General features: G+C 43.0%; 1 protein-coding gene across 1 annotated transcript in view; it reads right to left on the reverse strand.

Moving 5' to 3' along the window:
- The window catches only part of LOC117263970 (ubiquitin-conjugating enzyme E2 E2-like), a 91,951-nt gene extending 74,597 nt beyond the window's left edge, over nt 1–17,354 (reverse strand). Inside the window, exons 1-3 of the mRNA XM_033637715.2 lie at nt 17,215–17,354; nt 13,033–13,230; nt 3,928–3,978 (exon numbers count right to left, since the gene is read on the reverse strand). Of these exons, the coding sequence (XP_033493606.1) occupies nt 3,928–3,978; nt 13,033–13,223 (242 nt within the window). The 5' untranslated portion in view covers nt 13,224–13,230; nt 17,215–17,354. The remainder of the gene's footprint in view (nt 1–3,927; nt 3,979–13,032; nt 13,231–17,214) is intronic.

Raw genomic sequence — 17,354 nt, forward strand, 5'->3', positions numbered from 1 at the left:
CGATAAAAGCCGAGTAGTGTTCGAGTCAATCATATCTACAACCCGATAGCCATGGATGAATTTACATTTCTCTCGTTCAACGCATTCTGCAGCAACACTTTCTTCTGCCTTATTGCTTTTTCATTTCTGAAGATCGTTCCCGATATTCCTCTGGAACACACAAAGTGTTTCTGGGATTAAGAAGGAAAACGAGAGGGAGACAGAGAGGCAGCGAGTGAGCGTGGCCAATCCCCCCTTGGAATCCACACATTGTTTCTCCTCGGCCAATGGGGGATTCTTATCAAAACGCTGCCAGGACTATCATGAAAGGATATGGTAATTATGGAAAAACACACACATACACACACACAGAGCCAGGAAGGCCGACCAAGCACCGGGCTAATATAATGTGTCTGGTGTGGGGGCTATTTACATACCCTTCCAGAGTGCTTGTCACATTCAATTAATTACTCTCTGGCAGGGTGACAAAGATGATTAAAAAGAAGGATGAAAAATATTCCTCATATGGCTCCAAAAAAAAATCTGCTAATTCCTTTTAAAATGAAGCCAAATGATCTCTAAAACAAGGCACGCTGTCTTAGTGAAAGCTAAAGGTGTTTTTTCTTCCACTCCCAAGAGGGATTACAGAACCATTGCTTCTACTGAGGAAGGCAATGCAGAAAAATGAGTCACAGAGGATGTTTGTAGGAGCGGCTGTGATCATGAGCTGTGCTTTATTCTGGCGGGGCGGGGCGGGGGGGGGGGGGGGGGCTGAAGCCTGTGGGGTAATGAGCTGCATCACAGCGTCCGTTCATAACCCCTCACATCTGATGTCTTTCAGCGAGCACTGCCTATTTAACACTGTCAGATCAATTAGTAGGTGAAGAAAGGGCCGGGGAGACGTGGAGCCCTTTGTTCAAACAGCCGCCGCACGCGAGGAGGTACAGTACGATTTAAGGGAATTCATATCGGGCAGAAGTTTTTAATGTTCGCAATGTGCTTCACTCGTTGTACAAAAGAACAGGCAGAATCGGGATTGTTGTGGTGAGACGTGTAGGGTAAATCAAACACCGGGGATGTGACAGCCTTGTGGGGGGATCGGGAGCTGTTAGAATGAGGCAAATACCCCGAGGGGCATATGAATACAGAAATCTACATTTCAAGTAGCGCCGTTTCTCCGCTGGCTTGTATCTCCGCCTGCCGCTGAAATGCGCCTGAGCAGCCTGAGCCTAATTTTTTACATATGACTGAGGACGCCCGACTGCAGCCGAGCTCAATCCATTCGTCACGAGGGCTCCTTTCAGCCGGGACATTCTTCAAGGAAGCCTCCCTTTACACAAAAATGTCATTTTCTATACAAACGTCTGCCCATGAAATTTCTTTTCCCCCCTCTGCTGTTTGGCCCTTTGTCAGGAAACATAATAGCTTGCTTCAGCCAGATTAGCCTCGTCTTTGAGATCGGAGAGCTGACAAACAGACTGCGACGCGCCGAGGAGATCTCTCCGACTGTGACAGATAGCGCCTTCGTAAAAACAAGTTATTTTCTGTCACTTCTCGGCTGCTAAAATGCACTCTGTATTAAGCACGCTTGAGGAATTGTTCTATTGTGACAGGTGAGAGGCTCAACCTCCATTTGTGTAGCTGTCGGCAGATACAAACTTTTCAAAGGGGAAATTGCTTTTTTAAAGCCTTTCAAAATGTAACATCCTTTTGATGAGTTAACACAGTGAGCCAGCAGGTGCTGAACATGTGGCTTTTGTCAAATATTCAAACTGAAGAGAGAAAAAATCTGCAGATAATCCATGAAATCAATGGATGCAGCTGTTCACCTGAGAGGTGTACGCTTACAGTCTTCACAAAATTGTTGTCATCCCTAATACAAGTCCATTTCACACTGTGCAGGTGGAATTACTGTTGATGAAATTCGTGATCTAATTGGTGAAGCAGGGCAGAACAATATCTGATTGGCTATTGATGACTGTTTAAGTCCCTGTGAAACGGCAGTGAGAGTGTCATTATCCTCTGTATTTCTCAGTGAAACTGAATATTTAAACTGTCTACACTTACAAGAGGGGTTTAAATCAAATCCTTCACTCTTTGGTCCACTTTAAACGAACCCTGGTCTGCTTCCACGGAAAGTTCGGTTCGTTTGGTGTGGTGTGAACGCTCATTCTGACCAAACGAGCGAACCCTGGTCCGCTTGAAAACTGTGGGTCTCAGTTCACTTGCAAGACAACCCTGGTGCAGTTCACTTACAGTGGGAAATGCAAACGGACTACTCAGCAAACCAAAGAGAGGAAGTGAACCAAAGAGAGGAAGTGACGTAGAGCTCAGTGAATTTTGGATGCACGAACTGGGAGAAGCAGTCTTGTTTAGCGAGAAGATTCCGGCACGCGGATTTAATCGGTCAGCGGATGAGTATCGCATCAAGGTAAAAAAAAAAAACAACCTGCGACAGCAATATCTCAAGGTCCACGACTGAAGGGGATAGATTTCTGTTTTTGGTCCTGGCCAATTGATGAGCCGGGTTTTCTTCTTCCTCATGCTTGTTTTCTTCCTGGTCAGTGGTCGTTTGGGGCAATACCGCCCCCAAACCAGCAGCTGTTGTAACTGCGTGACGTTGTCCAGGCAGATTGGTCCGCTTTAAAAAGTGCAGTTTGAAAGTTAACAGAACCAAATGAAGGTGTGAAATTATTCAGCATTCCCCGCCCAATCAAACCCAGTCCCCCGGACTATCCTGGTGTGAATGCACCCTTAAATGCAGTACAGAGCAACAGCAAACTGTTGACACTTATTTTTCCACATATCTGGCAAAGAACCGTAGATAAACGATCAGTTAACACAGGAATACAGGACTGGTACTGGGGAAATGCATTTTTCATTTCACAGGGACTTTAATTAAAAATCTTTGCCCTATTAAAACTGCAAATCAGGCTTCAGGTTTTGGCTGTGTATCAATTCAATTTAGAGATGATCTTTCACTATACTGATTCAATAGTATACTATACTCCTTATTGTAATGACTCCATTGGGTTTTGGGCAAAAAATATTATTGCAACACAGTTAAACATGAGGGTGTATCTGCCCTGAGGTCTTGAAATAGTAGAACTGGAGTTGATTTATTAACAACACAATCTTATAAACTATTTACAACAATTACATTTTAGTTTTAGATAAAAGAGCACTGAGTTGAAGGATTGGTGCACTGGATCGATGCACGCCTGCTTCTGCATCGGGTAAAAATATTTGGAGTGACTAAACCCAGCTGTGGCCAGCATTTTTCAGCCTGCAATCCAGCGAGCATCCACGCATCACTGAGTTTCCCCTGCTCTCTCAGCCCTACAGGAAATGCCTGGACTTCAGTGACCTGCTGCCTGCACTGCTCGCAGTTAGAATCTGCACGGTCACACCTCCACCTTCCCCTTCGCCCTCGCACGCTGCTCCCAACAGTCATCACTTTGAGAAGAATACCAAGTGCTGACTCAATGAAAACCCCACACAATGAAAGCTCTTACTCAGATCTTGATTGGCAGGAGCGTACCTCTGTCTTTCACCACGCTCTGAGAAAAATAAACCAGTCGAGCCACAGCAGAGTGTCTTTCCCACCCTCAGGGAGTGTGAGCAAACACACGCCTGTTGCTACAGTGATCTTAATGGTAAACACCACCGATCAGATTAATGGCACAGATATTTATTTCTTTTATTTTCCCCCCGACTCAGATCCATGCCACAGACTGTGCACAGGGTCCATTCATTATGCTTCAGCCTGAGCAAACACTTGTGCAAATACGGCACAATAATCTACCTATGCTATTCATGTGACTCATTGAGCCGGCACAATCCATTGACACAGCTCACACAGGCTCACACACACCGGCGCGCGCACAAAAGTGCCTCAGGTGTCGGCGCAAATAGCCCTTTGAAAACACACAATCAACAGGCTCCTACCTGCAATTTGGCGGCGGGTCCAAGGTTATCTCTGCGAGCTCTTTCTGGATTCTGAAACGAGAGGAAGATGGGTGTTATAATCAGCCTCAAATGCACAAAAACAGACAGTCTTATAAATCCTGCATGTAAAATCAATCTGTAAGTGTATACACTGAATACCTCATTGATTTTCTAATGAGATCCTGAGCGCTGTGATTGAACACAGGAATGAGTGCAGTCACGCAAGATCAACACGAGGACGCACGGCTGAATATTTGCCTTTTTTTTTTTAAAACCACATGAATTGATATTGATGTCAAAAGGTTGTGTCGGATAAAGGAATCGTATCACATAATTCATTTTGCTGCTGATCACAGTCCTGTCTCAGCCCTCAGCTGTTGGGTTTCCACACAGGGCACATAAAAAGGGGTTTAATGAAGAGCCTGTAGAGAGGTCCGATTTCTCCCTGGTTAAGTGTCCATTACATAACCATATTTGCCAACAAGGATCCAGTAACCAGGTGTTGTAATTTACAATCACAGTCACTTATAAATGCCTGTCATTGTCTCCACATCGAGAGCACCACCTCTAATGATGGAGCAACTCAAAATGTTTCTTATCAATGTGCTTTTTATTTCTTCGCATGAAAACTACAACAATAAAGCACATTTTATTCCCTAAATTTCCCTCTTTGGATTCTTCTAAATTCCTTGATACTCCAGATATACTGGATAAACGAACCTGGCAGCTGAACACATTAACACTGACAGTAGAAGCAGAGATGTTTGGGTTAATCACAGTCGGCAGTCGCCCCCTCCGACAGGCGAAGGTAGTCTGTGTGAATGTGGAAGTTCTTCAGTCTCAAAGCACGAGTCTGAAATTCCTTTTGACACCAGCTTTGGGAAAAAAAACAACATTAACATATCCCTTCTGCCCGAGCCCGACCTCCACAGTGTTGATGTGAAAGCGCTGTGTGGAGGAGCTAATTAAACCCAGCAGGAATTAGCTGCTAGCTTAAAATTTAAATCATCACATCGCTTAAAAAGTGAAATCTATTGAAAAGTATTGAGTGAAAATTATTCCAGCATCTACTTGAGCCAGCCCCAAACTGTCGGGTTTCATTTGCATTCTGTGAATGTTATTGTGTTTTTTAGATGAGATATTTACAAGCTGAGTAAACAATCTCACCTCAGGGCCCTCTTAATATCTGTTCTGGAGCTTCGATCATATGACATGATCTTCATGAGTAGATGGAGCTTGCCCAGCTCTCATGGATTTGTAGGGGGTTGATTTTCCTTTTTTTCTGTGCACTTTAAGCACTTCTTGTCTATGCTGGATTGCCTAAGCATGATGCTCACCGAGAGTGAGGTTTACACACCAGAAAATGACAAGCGCGAACACTAAGAAAGTCACCACAGCACTTAGTCATGCACATGGATTGGAAATTAACTTTCTGTTCACCTGCCACTGTGACTGCTGGGATTTCAAAGTCTACCAGCACCTCAATAATGCAATTCAATTTTAGTTATAAAGCCCAATATCACAAGTCACAATTTGCCTCGGAGTGGATCAGGAAAAACTCCCCAACTCCGGGGGAAAAAATGGTAGAAAGATAGATTACCATTTTTTTCGGCTAGTTATTCTAATCTAGCAGCCAGTTAGCCAGCATTTGGCCGGTGGTGCTAATTTCTAACCCTGACACATATCTTGAAGAGACAATCAGATAATCCGCTTTTACGTCTGGAACCTCCCGTCGAGGACTCGTCTGAGATTCTGGAGTTACTCACTTCCTGAAGCCACCTTAAGGAATCTGATCCTGTTTGACTCGGCGGTGGGAACTTCTTGCGACCACATGCCTTTGCTGACATCGACCCCGGCAAGATTCGAACCCTAGACCCTGGACCTCTAACCACTACACAAGGGAGGCCCGTAAATGTCCTAAAATCATTGGAAAGAAAAAGCACACCACACTGGAAAAAGACGAGGCTTTTAGGGCAGGGTGTGGAAGAACGTAAGAGATGGCTGTAAAACCTAAAAAATGTTGATGGAAAAAGTGGTGACCCCTAGAGACACAGCAATATAAAATAATTTGGACTTGGAGGAAAGCACGGTAATAATTACGGTACGGCGCAGAATATTTTGTTTGTACACTCCCTGACATGTCAGAGCATACTGCAACAAACAACGTGTTGAACATAGGAATCTCTGCGCATGCTTATAGCTTCACCTGCCATCTGCAGAGGCCTGTGACACTGTGTTTGGTGTGAGTATAAACACAGCTTTAAGAATTAATTCAAAACTGAGCCACCGACACATTTAGTCTTAAAATGAGGTATATTTTTTCAAGTAATGCCCACTGGAACATTTACTGCAACGTTTCCAGGAAGGACCAACTAGTGGGAGCAGACAGTCACCCCATAAGGTCAATGTCTTATCTCGGCAGATACTTTGGTAATTTACTGCTGGCACTGATGTCTTTATAGCACTTTTGAAAAATAAGATACAATTCTTTTTAAAGATAAACTTTGGCCTTAGAGATTGAATCTAATATTTGTTGCTGCCAAATTGGTTTGTCTGGGGATGGTGCACAGTTACGTTGAAGCCTGATCATCAGATCTGGCTGAGCTAGTGGTGTCAGCAAGAATGCTGTCCCAAATAAAAAGGGTACACCAACTGTAATACGTGGACTCTGGAATACAACTTGCCAAATTTAAACTCCCAATGAGGCAACCTCAAACGCTGCATTTTCTATATTGAGAAACAAAAAGATCCCATTAATTCTCCTTTTCCATTCCTTTTGCATCTTGTTTTTATGTGCTATAACTCAAAATGTTCAGGGATGCCATAAAAACACCACAAACAAAAACAATTGACTATTCTTATTGATCATGCTGTCTGTTCACTCAGCTGTTTGTTAGCTGGGACATAAAAATAATTTGCTGTTGCGAGAGAGCGGGAGAAGAAAGACAAACAGTCGATGCTGACATGATCCACTGATTCAGCATCAACATGGCAGTGAATGGATTTGTAATAGTCACACTGCAAAGCAACGTGAGGCTCATTTATATTACACTACAACTCCTTTGCTGCTTTAGAAAAGAGTCCTTTATCAGACATGTTAAACTGCTGCTTTACTGAACCCTGGAGAGAATCCACTGTATGTGATATATCTGCACAGTGGAAGGGTCGGGGGATTACAGATAATGTTGTGTTATTTTTGAGGGAAACAGTGTCCTGTTTCTGTAAATCCAGTGTTATTATCATGGCTAAAGTCTCAAACCTAAATCACTAAACAATTTGCTTTAAAGTTCATCATACAATCCACTGTTTCCCCAACATGAGGTAGAATGAAGTTAATTAAGGACGCATTCACACTGCGCTATATGATCCGCTTTAAACAAACCCTGGTCCGCTTCCACGGATAGTTCGGTTCATTTGGAGTGGTGTGAACGCTTATCCGAACAAACAAGCGAACCCTGGTCCAATTGAAAACTGGGGTTCTTGGTTCATTTGCAAGTGAACCCTGGTGCGGTTCACTTACAGTGGGAAATGCAAACAGACCAAAGAGAGAAAGTGAACCAATAGCCCTTTTTAAACAGGAATTGTGCAAATTTGCAGGAAAGCCCAATCAGTCTTTTTTCAGCATTGGCAGTATAAAAACAAAATCGGGGAGTGCAGCAAAATGCCGCCTGCCTACTTTTGTTTATACAGAATGCGCCTTTTTCGGGGCAATGGGGGGCGTGAGCAAGTAACGAAACGTGTAGCTCAGCATGTGATGTAAACAGTGACATGGGAGGGAAGCCACGGCTGGTCAGTCCTTCGGCGATTCTCTCATAAGGTGGCCCGTCCTTCACCGTCCCTGTTACTTGACGATTAATGGCCTCTTCATTTGCGAGGACAAGGAGGGCGCACAATTCTTTGTCTCCTCAGTTGCTCATCTTTACAGTGTCTGTCAGGTTTGCGTTTCCCTCTTGCTACTAGCTGCTCGCTAATTCCTTGTTGGCAAAACATTTGCCGAAAATCTGGCAGTGTAAAAGGGGCTAAAGAGAGGAAGTGATGTAGAGCGCCGTGCATTTTGGTGTCTAGTGTTTTTGTGGTGACCAAGCCAGCTGAAGGTGATTGATTTCCATTTTCGATGAGCCGGGTTTTCTTCTTCCTCGTGCCTTTTTTTTTTTCTGGTCAGTGGTCATTTCAGGAAATACCGCCCCCAATTGAGCAGCTGTTGTAACTGCGTGACGTTGTCCAGGCAGTTTGGCCTGCTTTAAAAAGTGCAGTGTGAAAGTGAACCGAACCAAGGTGTGAAATTTTTCGGCATTCCCCGCCCAATCGAACTGAGTCACCCAGACAATCCTGGTGTGAATGCGCCCTTAGTGTTGTAGTTGTATTGTTGTTGCTGTTGTTATGCTGAAGCCGTTGTGTCACAAATATGTTCTATTTCATAATTGCGTTTTTTATAGAATAGTGTCTTTCAGCAGAGAAATTATTCTCTGTTTACTGCCCTGGGACTACAGATGAAAATTCACAAGAGCCCTTGCCGTATTGTCACGTACAGCGTTGTCTAGTTCCAGTTCAGACTGTAGCAGCAATTTTGAAATGCAACAAATACGGACACACGATGTCGGATGTTTTTTGCCAATATCCGTAATGACAATATGCAACAACTCATTTGAATGACAACCGATACAGATATCAATACATCATTTTCTCCCACCTAATTTTAGCGATCATCAAGTCTCTCCTGTCATGGAATTAACATCATATTATGCATACATACTCTAATCGTGATGGCCCACCAGCAGATGGAGACATGAAATAGCCTACTTTTCAATATTTGTAATAAGCGCAAAATAAGAAAAAGCATGGCGGTCAGTTCCGATAGATCATTTTAAAGCCAGTATCAGCCGATCACGTGCTGATACTATTGTGCGTCCCTAGCTACAAATATTAATTGTCGTGTTATTTGCAAAAATAGGAGCAATGTCCAAGCTATGAGTGTTTCTCATAGCAGAATTCTTAAAATAACAGGAGGATATAAAGGTTTAGAGAGGAAGGTTTTTTAAATTATGTAATAAACTGCCTGGGAGATTAAGATCACATTTTGTTTGACTGTAAAAACATTACAAATATTGCAGATAATTGGAAGGTGTACCAGCCAAAACACTTTGTAAACCACTCGTCTGTGTTTAATGTTTAATTATTTTTGCAGACAGACAAACCAAGGACAATAATGTTAACTAGGTGTTTCATAAGGTGTTTTCATCTATCCCTCTTTAAATGCTCCAGTTTGTTCTAGTGGTCTACTGTAGTTGTTTATCTTTGTGTTGCTGTCTTGTTTTTTGTTCGTACTCCACACCCTGAGTTGTGGTCCAGAGTAAATAAATCTGAATCTACAAAAATGTGTTCATGTTATGCTGTTTTTAACATGTTACAAAATGGCAATCAAGGGCCAAGAATGGGTTGCCAATTTCTCAAAATGGTTGCCAATGTCAATCTGGCAATGATTACTGTTGAGCCCTGCTGAAGCAAAAAAAAAAAAAAAAAACTAATCTCACTTCAAAGGCCATCGCTGGGTTGGTACAAGGTTGGCATGATGATTCAACTGGTGTACTGTGTTTGAAATATATGTTGTCTTGTGTACAAGAAAACCACAACTGTAGTACAAGCTGCTGCAACTTCCTTGTGTGTGGTTGTTGGAAATGTGAAAATAAAAAGACTAAGTGAAGAATACAAGGCCAGCGGAAGGAGCACAGCTACAAAGATGTCAATTACAACACTTCCTCATAAAAGAGCTCGTGGACTGGAGCGTACATCATAGGTTGGTTGATGATACACAACATAACTAAGAGTATCCAGAGGGGGATTTCCTTTAAACTCTCCTCGGTGAGGAAGCGACTGCACACGACTCACTCGGGGAAGGAGGAAAAAAAGACATATATTTGCAAAGGAGCCTGTAATACAATCTCCACAGTTATGGAGTCGTTCTCAGCTTGAGTGCGTGCTGTGTAATTTTATCTGCAGTATTTCCTGAGGTGGCACATTTTGACGGCTGAAGCTGGGGACCTGTTAGGGAGAGTGGTGCAGTGAACAAGGCCGTGGAATCCAAAGGGGAAAAGCAGTGATTATGCTGCGAGTTCCTCATGCTCGTGCATGGCCTCTTTAACCAAACACTTGCTTTCTCTAATGTTCCACAGCTCATTGCGTTTCATAATCCCTCGGGTCACTGCAGGCAGTAAACTATTACATTCTGCATGCCTCGACAAATGCAAATAAGTCAATATCATCTGAGCCTAGTTTTTTTTATGATGGAAAACACCAGCTTTGGCTTGTGTGTGGAGCAGCCAGTGATTTATTACAGGAACTGGCACTGAAAAGCAACTAAATAACACTGTGCCTGTCAACCTTCCTATAAAGTGGTAACCCTCCAGGTCCTTATTTTTTATGTTGCAGCCATCTCTGGTGATAAGAAGTCATTGCTGTATTTATTTCAAACAGTCTGCCGGGGCTGCACCATTCTTTTCCCAGGACGTATCTGGTGCAGAGTTGTTACAAGAGCAAATGCAGAGGCTTTCATTAAGCAGTCCTGCAGATCCCAGGGAGTTAAGAAACAGAGGCCCCTTTCCCACTGGACAAAAAACCCACTGACACCCACTAACATCTGGCTTTTGTCTTTAATGGGAAAGTGTTAGCATTCATTCCCAGGACAAACGGCTCCATCTCCAATTGGCTCTAATCGGCAGCGATGGAAATATAGGTGCTACTTTTTGCCCTTTTTCTGGCGCGATGTATTCACGTGCTGCCACAAATTGTCTGTCTCCATCTGAGTAGAGCGCAAACATCGATCAAAATTTAGTCTGAGTTTGGCAGAGAGACTGAATAAGTAACAGATATAAGAAGGAAGTAACCATTGTGACAGTTTCACTGTCCTCTATGCTGCTTTTTACTGTTTATAAACCTGTTCTCCAGAGTATTTGTGACACTGAATGTGACACAGCTGTAAAAAAACAGAAAGGCAAACACTTCTTCTGCAAAGCCTTGTACGTGGCTCTGGTCTACTGGCAATGGGAAAGCATTGTATCGCCTATTTTTAGCGTGTTTCCTGTTGTTTTTTCTTCTTTTAAACGCTGAAAAATTGGCAATAGACTGCTTAATCCAGTCTCTCTCTCAAAGTCATTGCCGGCTAAATTTTGAACGATGCCGGAGCGCTGCTTGGAAGGAGACTGACAAAATTTTGTGGCAGCCAGTCGTTGTTTCGCACTGGCTACAGAGCTAAAATTAGCATGTCCAACCGGCGTCATACTTCCATCACTTCCGACTGAAGCCGATCTGAGCTGGAGCTGATAAATATCCATGACTACTGCTGAGACATTAGTCCTGGGAGTGAATGCCGATTGTAATCTTTCCTATTAAATACAAAAGCCAGATATTAGTGGGTGTTTGTGGGGGTTTTGTGCAGAGGGAGACGGGCTGTACATGCTCTAATTTTGGTGGAAAAGGGTAAAAGAGACGGTAGTTACCAGACTTGGCTACATCCTGACAATGCAAGTGAGTGGTGCCATCACAAAAATACCGTCCAACACATGTTTTTGCTACCAAACACATCACTCTCTTCATTTCTCTCCAAAACCAAAAATCCGACATTCACACCTCACCCATGTGGAGATGAGACAAGTACCAGGGTTTGAATTTCGCTCTCAAGCAATCTTTTTCTTTCTTTACACAACCATTTCTGTCCCTTTACATGTGACTTGGACACTTGGACATTTACTTACTGTCCAGTTAGCAACCAAGAGCATGAGCAGACCAAACATCACCAAGCTTTCAGCAACACTTGGGTCACAGACTGAATAAATCCTGCATTCTGCTGAAGCACTTAATAGTGCAACTGGGCACCTACAGCGCAGGTGGTCCTTTGGCTGCACTCAAGTGTCTCTGCCCACCCTTTAAGGTTTGATTACAATTCACTCCATGCACTTGTACAATTTGAAATAAAGAGAAGTTGAATTGTGTGCTTTTATTTGATCGACATTGCTCCCAGCACTTCTCACAGGCTTGTTCATCTACCACCTATTGTCACAGCAGCTGCCAATAAGTGTCACAGAGTGGAGAATAACAACGTCTCTCTCAACAGCTCTGGTGTCAGCGTGCCAAGCTCACTGCTTATTGCCCAATCAGATAAAAACCGCCACTGTCCCGTGCCATTACCCGACAACGTGCAACGCTGACCTGCCATGAACTGACTTAAACTGAATCAGTGCTGTGTTACATGAGGGGACAGGGCAAAAATGTCAGGGGTGTGTTTTAAGTGGCTGAATTTATGTGTTTAAGCCTACAACAACCTTTAAAGGGACAGATCCCAAAATCAAATATACAATTTTTTCTCTAACCTGTTCTGCTGTCTATCAATCTAGGTTGATTTGATGTGTGTTGCCAATTGCTGGAGACGTCTGCCTTCTCTCTGATTGTCTTGTGGTGTTCAAAGTACACACACAAAAAAAAACATTTAAAAATCTGGTCTGTGCAGAATTAATGATGTCAGGTCCTGTGTTTTGTTAAAAATTACATACAAGTCAGTGGCTGAGTGCACAAAGAAAATAATGTCACCAAGAAAAATCAAACCTCATTAGCGCTGTAACCAGTGACAATACATGACAAACATCCCTGCTGTGAATTTTACCGAGCTCAATGTGACATTTTCAAATGTCTTGTTTTGTCTGACCGATAGTTCAAAACACAAAAATATTCATTTTACTCTGATACAAAGAAAGAAGCAGTAAATCCACGAATCTGAGTCGCTGGAGCCAGAGAGTGTTCGGTGTTTCAGCCTGATAAATGACTTCAACAATATACCGCATTTGAATTGTTAATTTTCCGTTGAACAATTAATCAAGTAATCATTTCAGCGCTGCCTGAGCCTCGTCCACGGAAAATTACAGCCTGCACTGCTCTGACTGACAGATGATCTCCTGACAAAACCAGAACACAACACAGCAGTGAGCACCGAGCACCAAAGATGGAGAAATAAATCAACAACATAAGCGAGTGACAGATGACCACTCGAACGGCTGAACAGAGCCATCAGGGCAGCGCGGCTCACAAAGTAAAAGAGAAGCAGTGCAGCAGATCTACCTCTTGGCGCTGGTGGAGAGCTTGGCAGCAGTCTTGCTGGAGATTTTGGCCTCCTTCTTCTTGGGCTGGGCCTGGTCCCGCTGCTCGGGGCCCGGCTGCTCCGGTGGAGCCGCCTCCCTCTGCTCGGCGTCCGAGCTTCCCCCACTGGTGTTGGGGCTGTCGTCCGGCCTCGGCTGCACCTCACTGGACATGCTGACACTGCGTTCACACACACACATGCAGTGTTACGCATACTGAACACACAATGACACTTCTTGAACACTGAGTAAAGTCAATCTGCTGATGGAAGTGGACCTTAAATTTAAACTGTTTTGCAAAACTGCTACTTGCAAGGTCAAATTAACTTTCATGCTTAATTTATGAACATTAAATGCTTGTCACAATTTCCCTGAGACATCTTCAAATGTCCAGATTTGCACATCAAACTATCCAAACCCCAAATGATATTCAGTCAACAAGGAGATAAAACAGAGAAAAGCAACAAATCCTCACATTTGAGACGCTGGCTACAGAGAGTTTTGGCACGAGCTGTAATGTCCCTGCTTGGACACCAGCCGCAGACCTTCACTGAGTGTCATTTTTCATCTCTCTCCCCTCATTTCCTGTCATCTCTCTACTGTCTGCTCTCAAACACAGAGGGAAAGCACTCCTCCAAAACACACTTAATCAATTGTCAGCGTTGCTGTCAAAGAAATTTCTGTCCATCATTGTTTCATTTAGGGGCGTCAAGCGTCCAATCCAGTCCACTGGGTGACTTTGCACACCTAAAATTGATGCACTTGTGAAAGCAAAGAGGAGCCAGGACAAATTAGAAGCCTGTGTTGGGTAAAATGCTGCTTCAGAGGACCACAATACAATTCTCTGACATAACAATGACTGCAGTCATATTTACAGACACTGAACACTGTGCAAATCATTATTAATCAGCAGCTTCCACTTTAGTTTGGTGTGGTGATGCCAGCATTACTACACAGGAATCTAAGTGTCTGTAAAAATGCACATGTAGTGACAGTGACACTTATTTTTCTGAAGACATCTCATCGTCTGTTTTGTAAATGGTTGGGGGGACATTTTCAGAATGTCCTTCTTCACACTAAAACAAAGGGAAACATTTAGAGGTGTTTGTTTTTTATAGATAATTATGCAGTGGTTTTACTGGTCCGGCCTACTTGTGATCAAATCAGGCTGTATGTGACACCCCTGGTTTAGATTATCACCAACTTCATTTGCAACATTATGCAGTCAGGAATCAAATGTCAAATCAAACTTTCATATTTTTGCCCATATCTAGTAATAATTCCATCATTCTTTAGATCGTGTTTTTGAAAAAGAAGAAAAGGCATTCATTACATTGAGAGCTGCAACTATTAATTACTGTCACAACAAATTAAACTGCTGCTTATTTTCTTGATTGAGTGATTAATTGTTTGCTCCAGTAAACATCATAAACTGTGTCGTCTTCGCTTTGTTTGGTTTGTCTGACCAATAAAGACACTCACAACAGAGCAGGGGTGTGAAACGCATTTTGATTTTATCTCAAATGGGCCAGACCTGTAAAACCATTGGATAATAACCTATAAATAATAACACCTTCAAATGTTTCACTGTCTTTAAGTGTGAAGAAGTAAAAGCACACTCTGACAACCTTCATCTGTTTACAAAGCAGACAAACAGCCTGAGATCACTTCAGAAAATAAGTACAGTTTTAAACAATATGTCTCAGTTTTTCTACTACTCGCTGTCATTACATGTTCATTTATCTATACATTTCCACTCCTGTGTAGTAATGCTGGCATCACAAATCTATAGTTTCGGCAATGCCTTTGTACCAACATTGCTTTAAGATGCACGTCTGATACAGATTTTTGGGCTACTGATGCTGCTGATTGACAATATTTCACACAATGCTCAATATCTTTAAATACGACCACAATATTTTTTAGATAAATGTATTCTGATGAGGGTGAAAAGCCTCTGACGCAGCATTTTACATAAAGTACTCACTGTTAAACTTCCCTCTGAAACCTTAAACCTCTCATCCGTCAGGAGTGCATCAATATTTGGCATGCAGAGTCATCCAGTGGGCTGGTTCTGGCCTGTGAACTGTACGTTCGACACCCCTGCTTTAGAGAAAACCAAGGAAAAGCAGACGATTCTCACAAAATGGAGCCGTCAAATACTTTTTTAAATGCATGGAGGTGCATTATTGTTTTGTTTATAGGAACGCTGCAGGCAAAAGAGGTTCTCAAAGAAGGTTGCAGTAAAGAAGTTCTGCAGAATGCAGACAGTGTACCATGAATGTGAACAAAGGGACTCACAGCCTGCCTTGCTTTACAGAGACGTATTTCTCCTTTTGGCAGAATGAATGTGTTAATTTACCAGTTAAATATTTTAAAGCTTGAATAAAATGTGATCAAGAAAATAACAACTGTGGCAACGCTTGTTCGTTAACATGATGAAGGTCATAGTCTTTCTTACTTTTGTTCAAAACTAATTTAAACTAAAAACCTTAATTATAAGTCTTCTCTTATTTTTAAAAGAAATAATGACTTTTGAAAACCTGTGGATGGATTAATTTGACTTTTTCACAACATTTTACCCTGATTTCTAATCGATAATGACAATAATCGGTAATTGCAGCCTCACTGAGGTCACTCCTCCTCCAGAGGGGTTATTGAATTACCTCCTACAGAGCCACATTTGGAGCCACAGAGGATAAAAAGTTAAATACAGACCACAGATCTTTCACCACTCATCCTCAGAATCGCTCATGTTGAACGCCTGTTGTTCCCAAGCCTGGAGTCTCAATAATAAAAGACACCTACAAGGTCATGTTCACTAAATCCAATTCCTCCATCACTCTGTATATGTGTGTGTGTGTGTGTGTGTGTGTGTGAACGTCAAGGTGAATGCCTCTATTTACATTCCCCAGATCCGGTATGAAAAATGTATGATACAGATGAAGGAGTGTGAGGGCATTTTTGCTGCATGCTGCTGAGCTGGAAATGAATATCAAATTGGGCAGAAGTAAAGACAGATTGTGCAATAAACACGACACAGGCTTTGGCGAGCTGACTCGGCGCCTGACATTTGACAAACAGCCACTGCACACAGGCTATCTGATGTAATTAACTGCATTTGTTGGTGAGCTGATATGAGGGATAATTGGGGGATTATATGGGTTAGGATGATACAGAGGGGCAGCGTTTCAAAGGTTACAACACCAACACGCTCTGGTGAATGGATTCCTCTCAGGGGGAAGCAGTTATTGTGTGGAAAATGGTGTGTTTCCAGTTGTCAGGATGAGGACACTGAAAGTAAAAGTTGCAGACAGAGCAGTAGATATGGGTGCAGATGTTATTTCCCTTCAGGTGTGAAACTGCCAAAACACCTCATCCATAGCTGTAGCTGAAATTGTGTGTTATTGAGCAGGCCTGGAGAAAATCACACCCAGGAGACAACCCACAGTCCTAATACATTTTCTGATCTTAATTGAGGAGATAGACATGTCAAAATCACTTCTGGCAGCTACATGAATGCAGCCTCACTTCTCGGCACACATGTCATATTATTTCAAACCTTTTTCTACATGTAAGTATGCTGTTGTGAACAACCCAGCTCTGACATTTCAACTTATGAGACCCAGTTGGGAGGGTTTTACAGAAGTTTAATTTATATTTGGTGCAGTGAGTGTACGCCGAATTAAGCACGGGATGTTCAGCTTTAATTTAAATGTCTTTTACACGATTCAAGTGGAGTATATGTACGCTATTCAAGAGGATTAAGTTTAAAATGATTGATTTGTAAACGGGGTTCGGGGACACGCTCGCGCTATTCAGCACCACGCAAAGAAGGCACGTAACGTTATCGGGCTAATGTGAAGGAGCCCGCGAGCTCTCACCGCCCCGGTCCCCCCCTGGTTTACTGGTTATCAACGAGCAGTTCACAGCAAGAGACATCTTGGTGTCGACAGAACAAAATGAAGCCCGGCAGCACACTTTATCCCACCTCGTATCACAGCTCCTCTGACCAATGCCCAATCTGCTCCAGCACAAAAGACAGAATGGATGCCCCCTCTCTTCCCCAGCCACCACCGCCGCCCCCTCCCGCCACAAGATAACGCAATAAACCTCCATTCTGTTTGAGGAGTTGAGTGTGTGGAGGAGAACATGGCCGGCTCACCTTTATACGCAGGCTGGACGCACGGCGGCGGGAGAAATGTCTTATAATGTCCACTGTATATTCCGTAATCCGTGTCACTGGTTGTCCGCTGCTTTCTGCCCGCTGCTTTGACTGACTGCGAGAGAATGTGCCAAACCGCG

This window comes from Epinephelus lanceolatus, chromosome 16 (assembly GCF_041903045.1).
Source record: "Epinephelus lanceolatus isolate andai-2023 chromosome 16, ASM4190304v1, whole genome shotgun sequence".
Lineage (NCBI taxonomy): Eukaryota > Metazoa > Chordata > Actinopteri > Perciformes > Serranidae > Epinephelus > Epinephelus lanceolatus.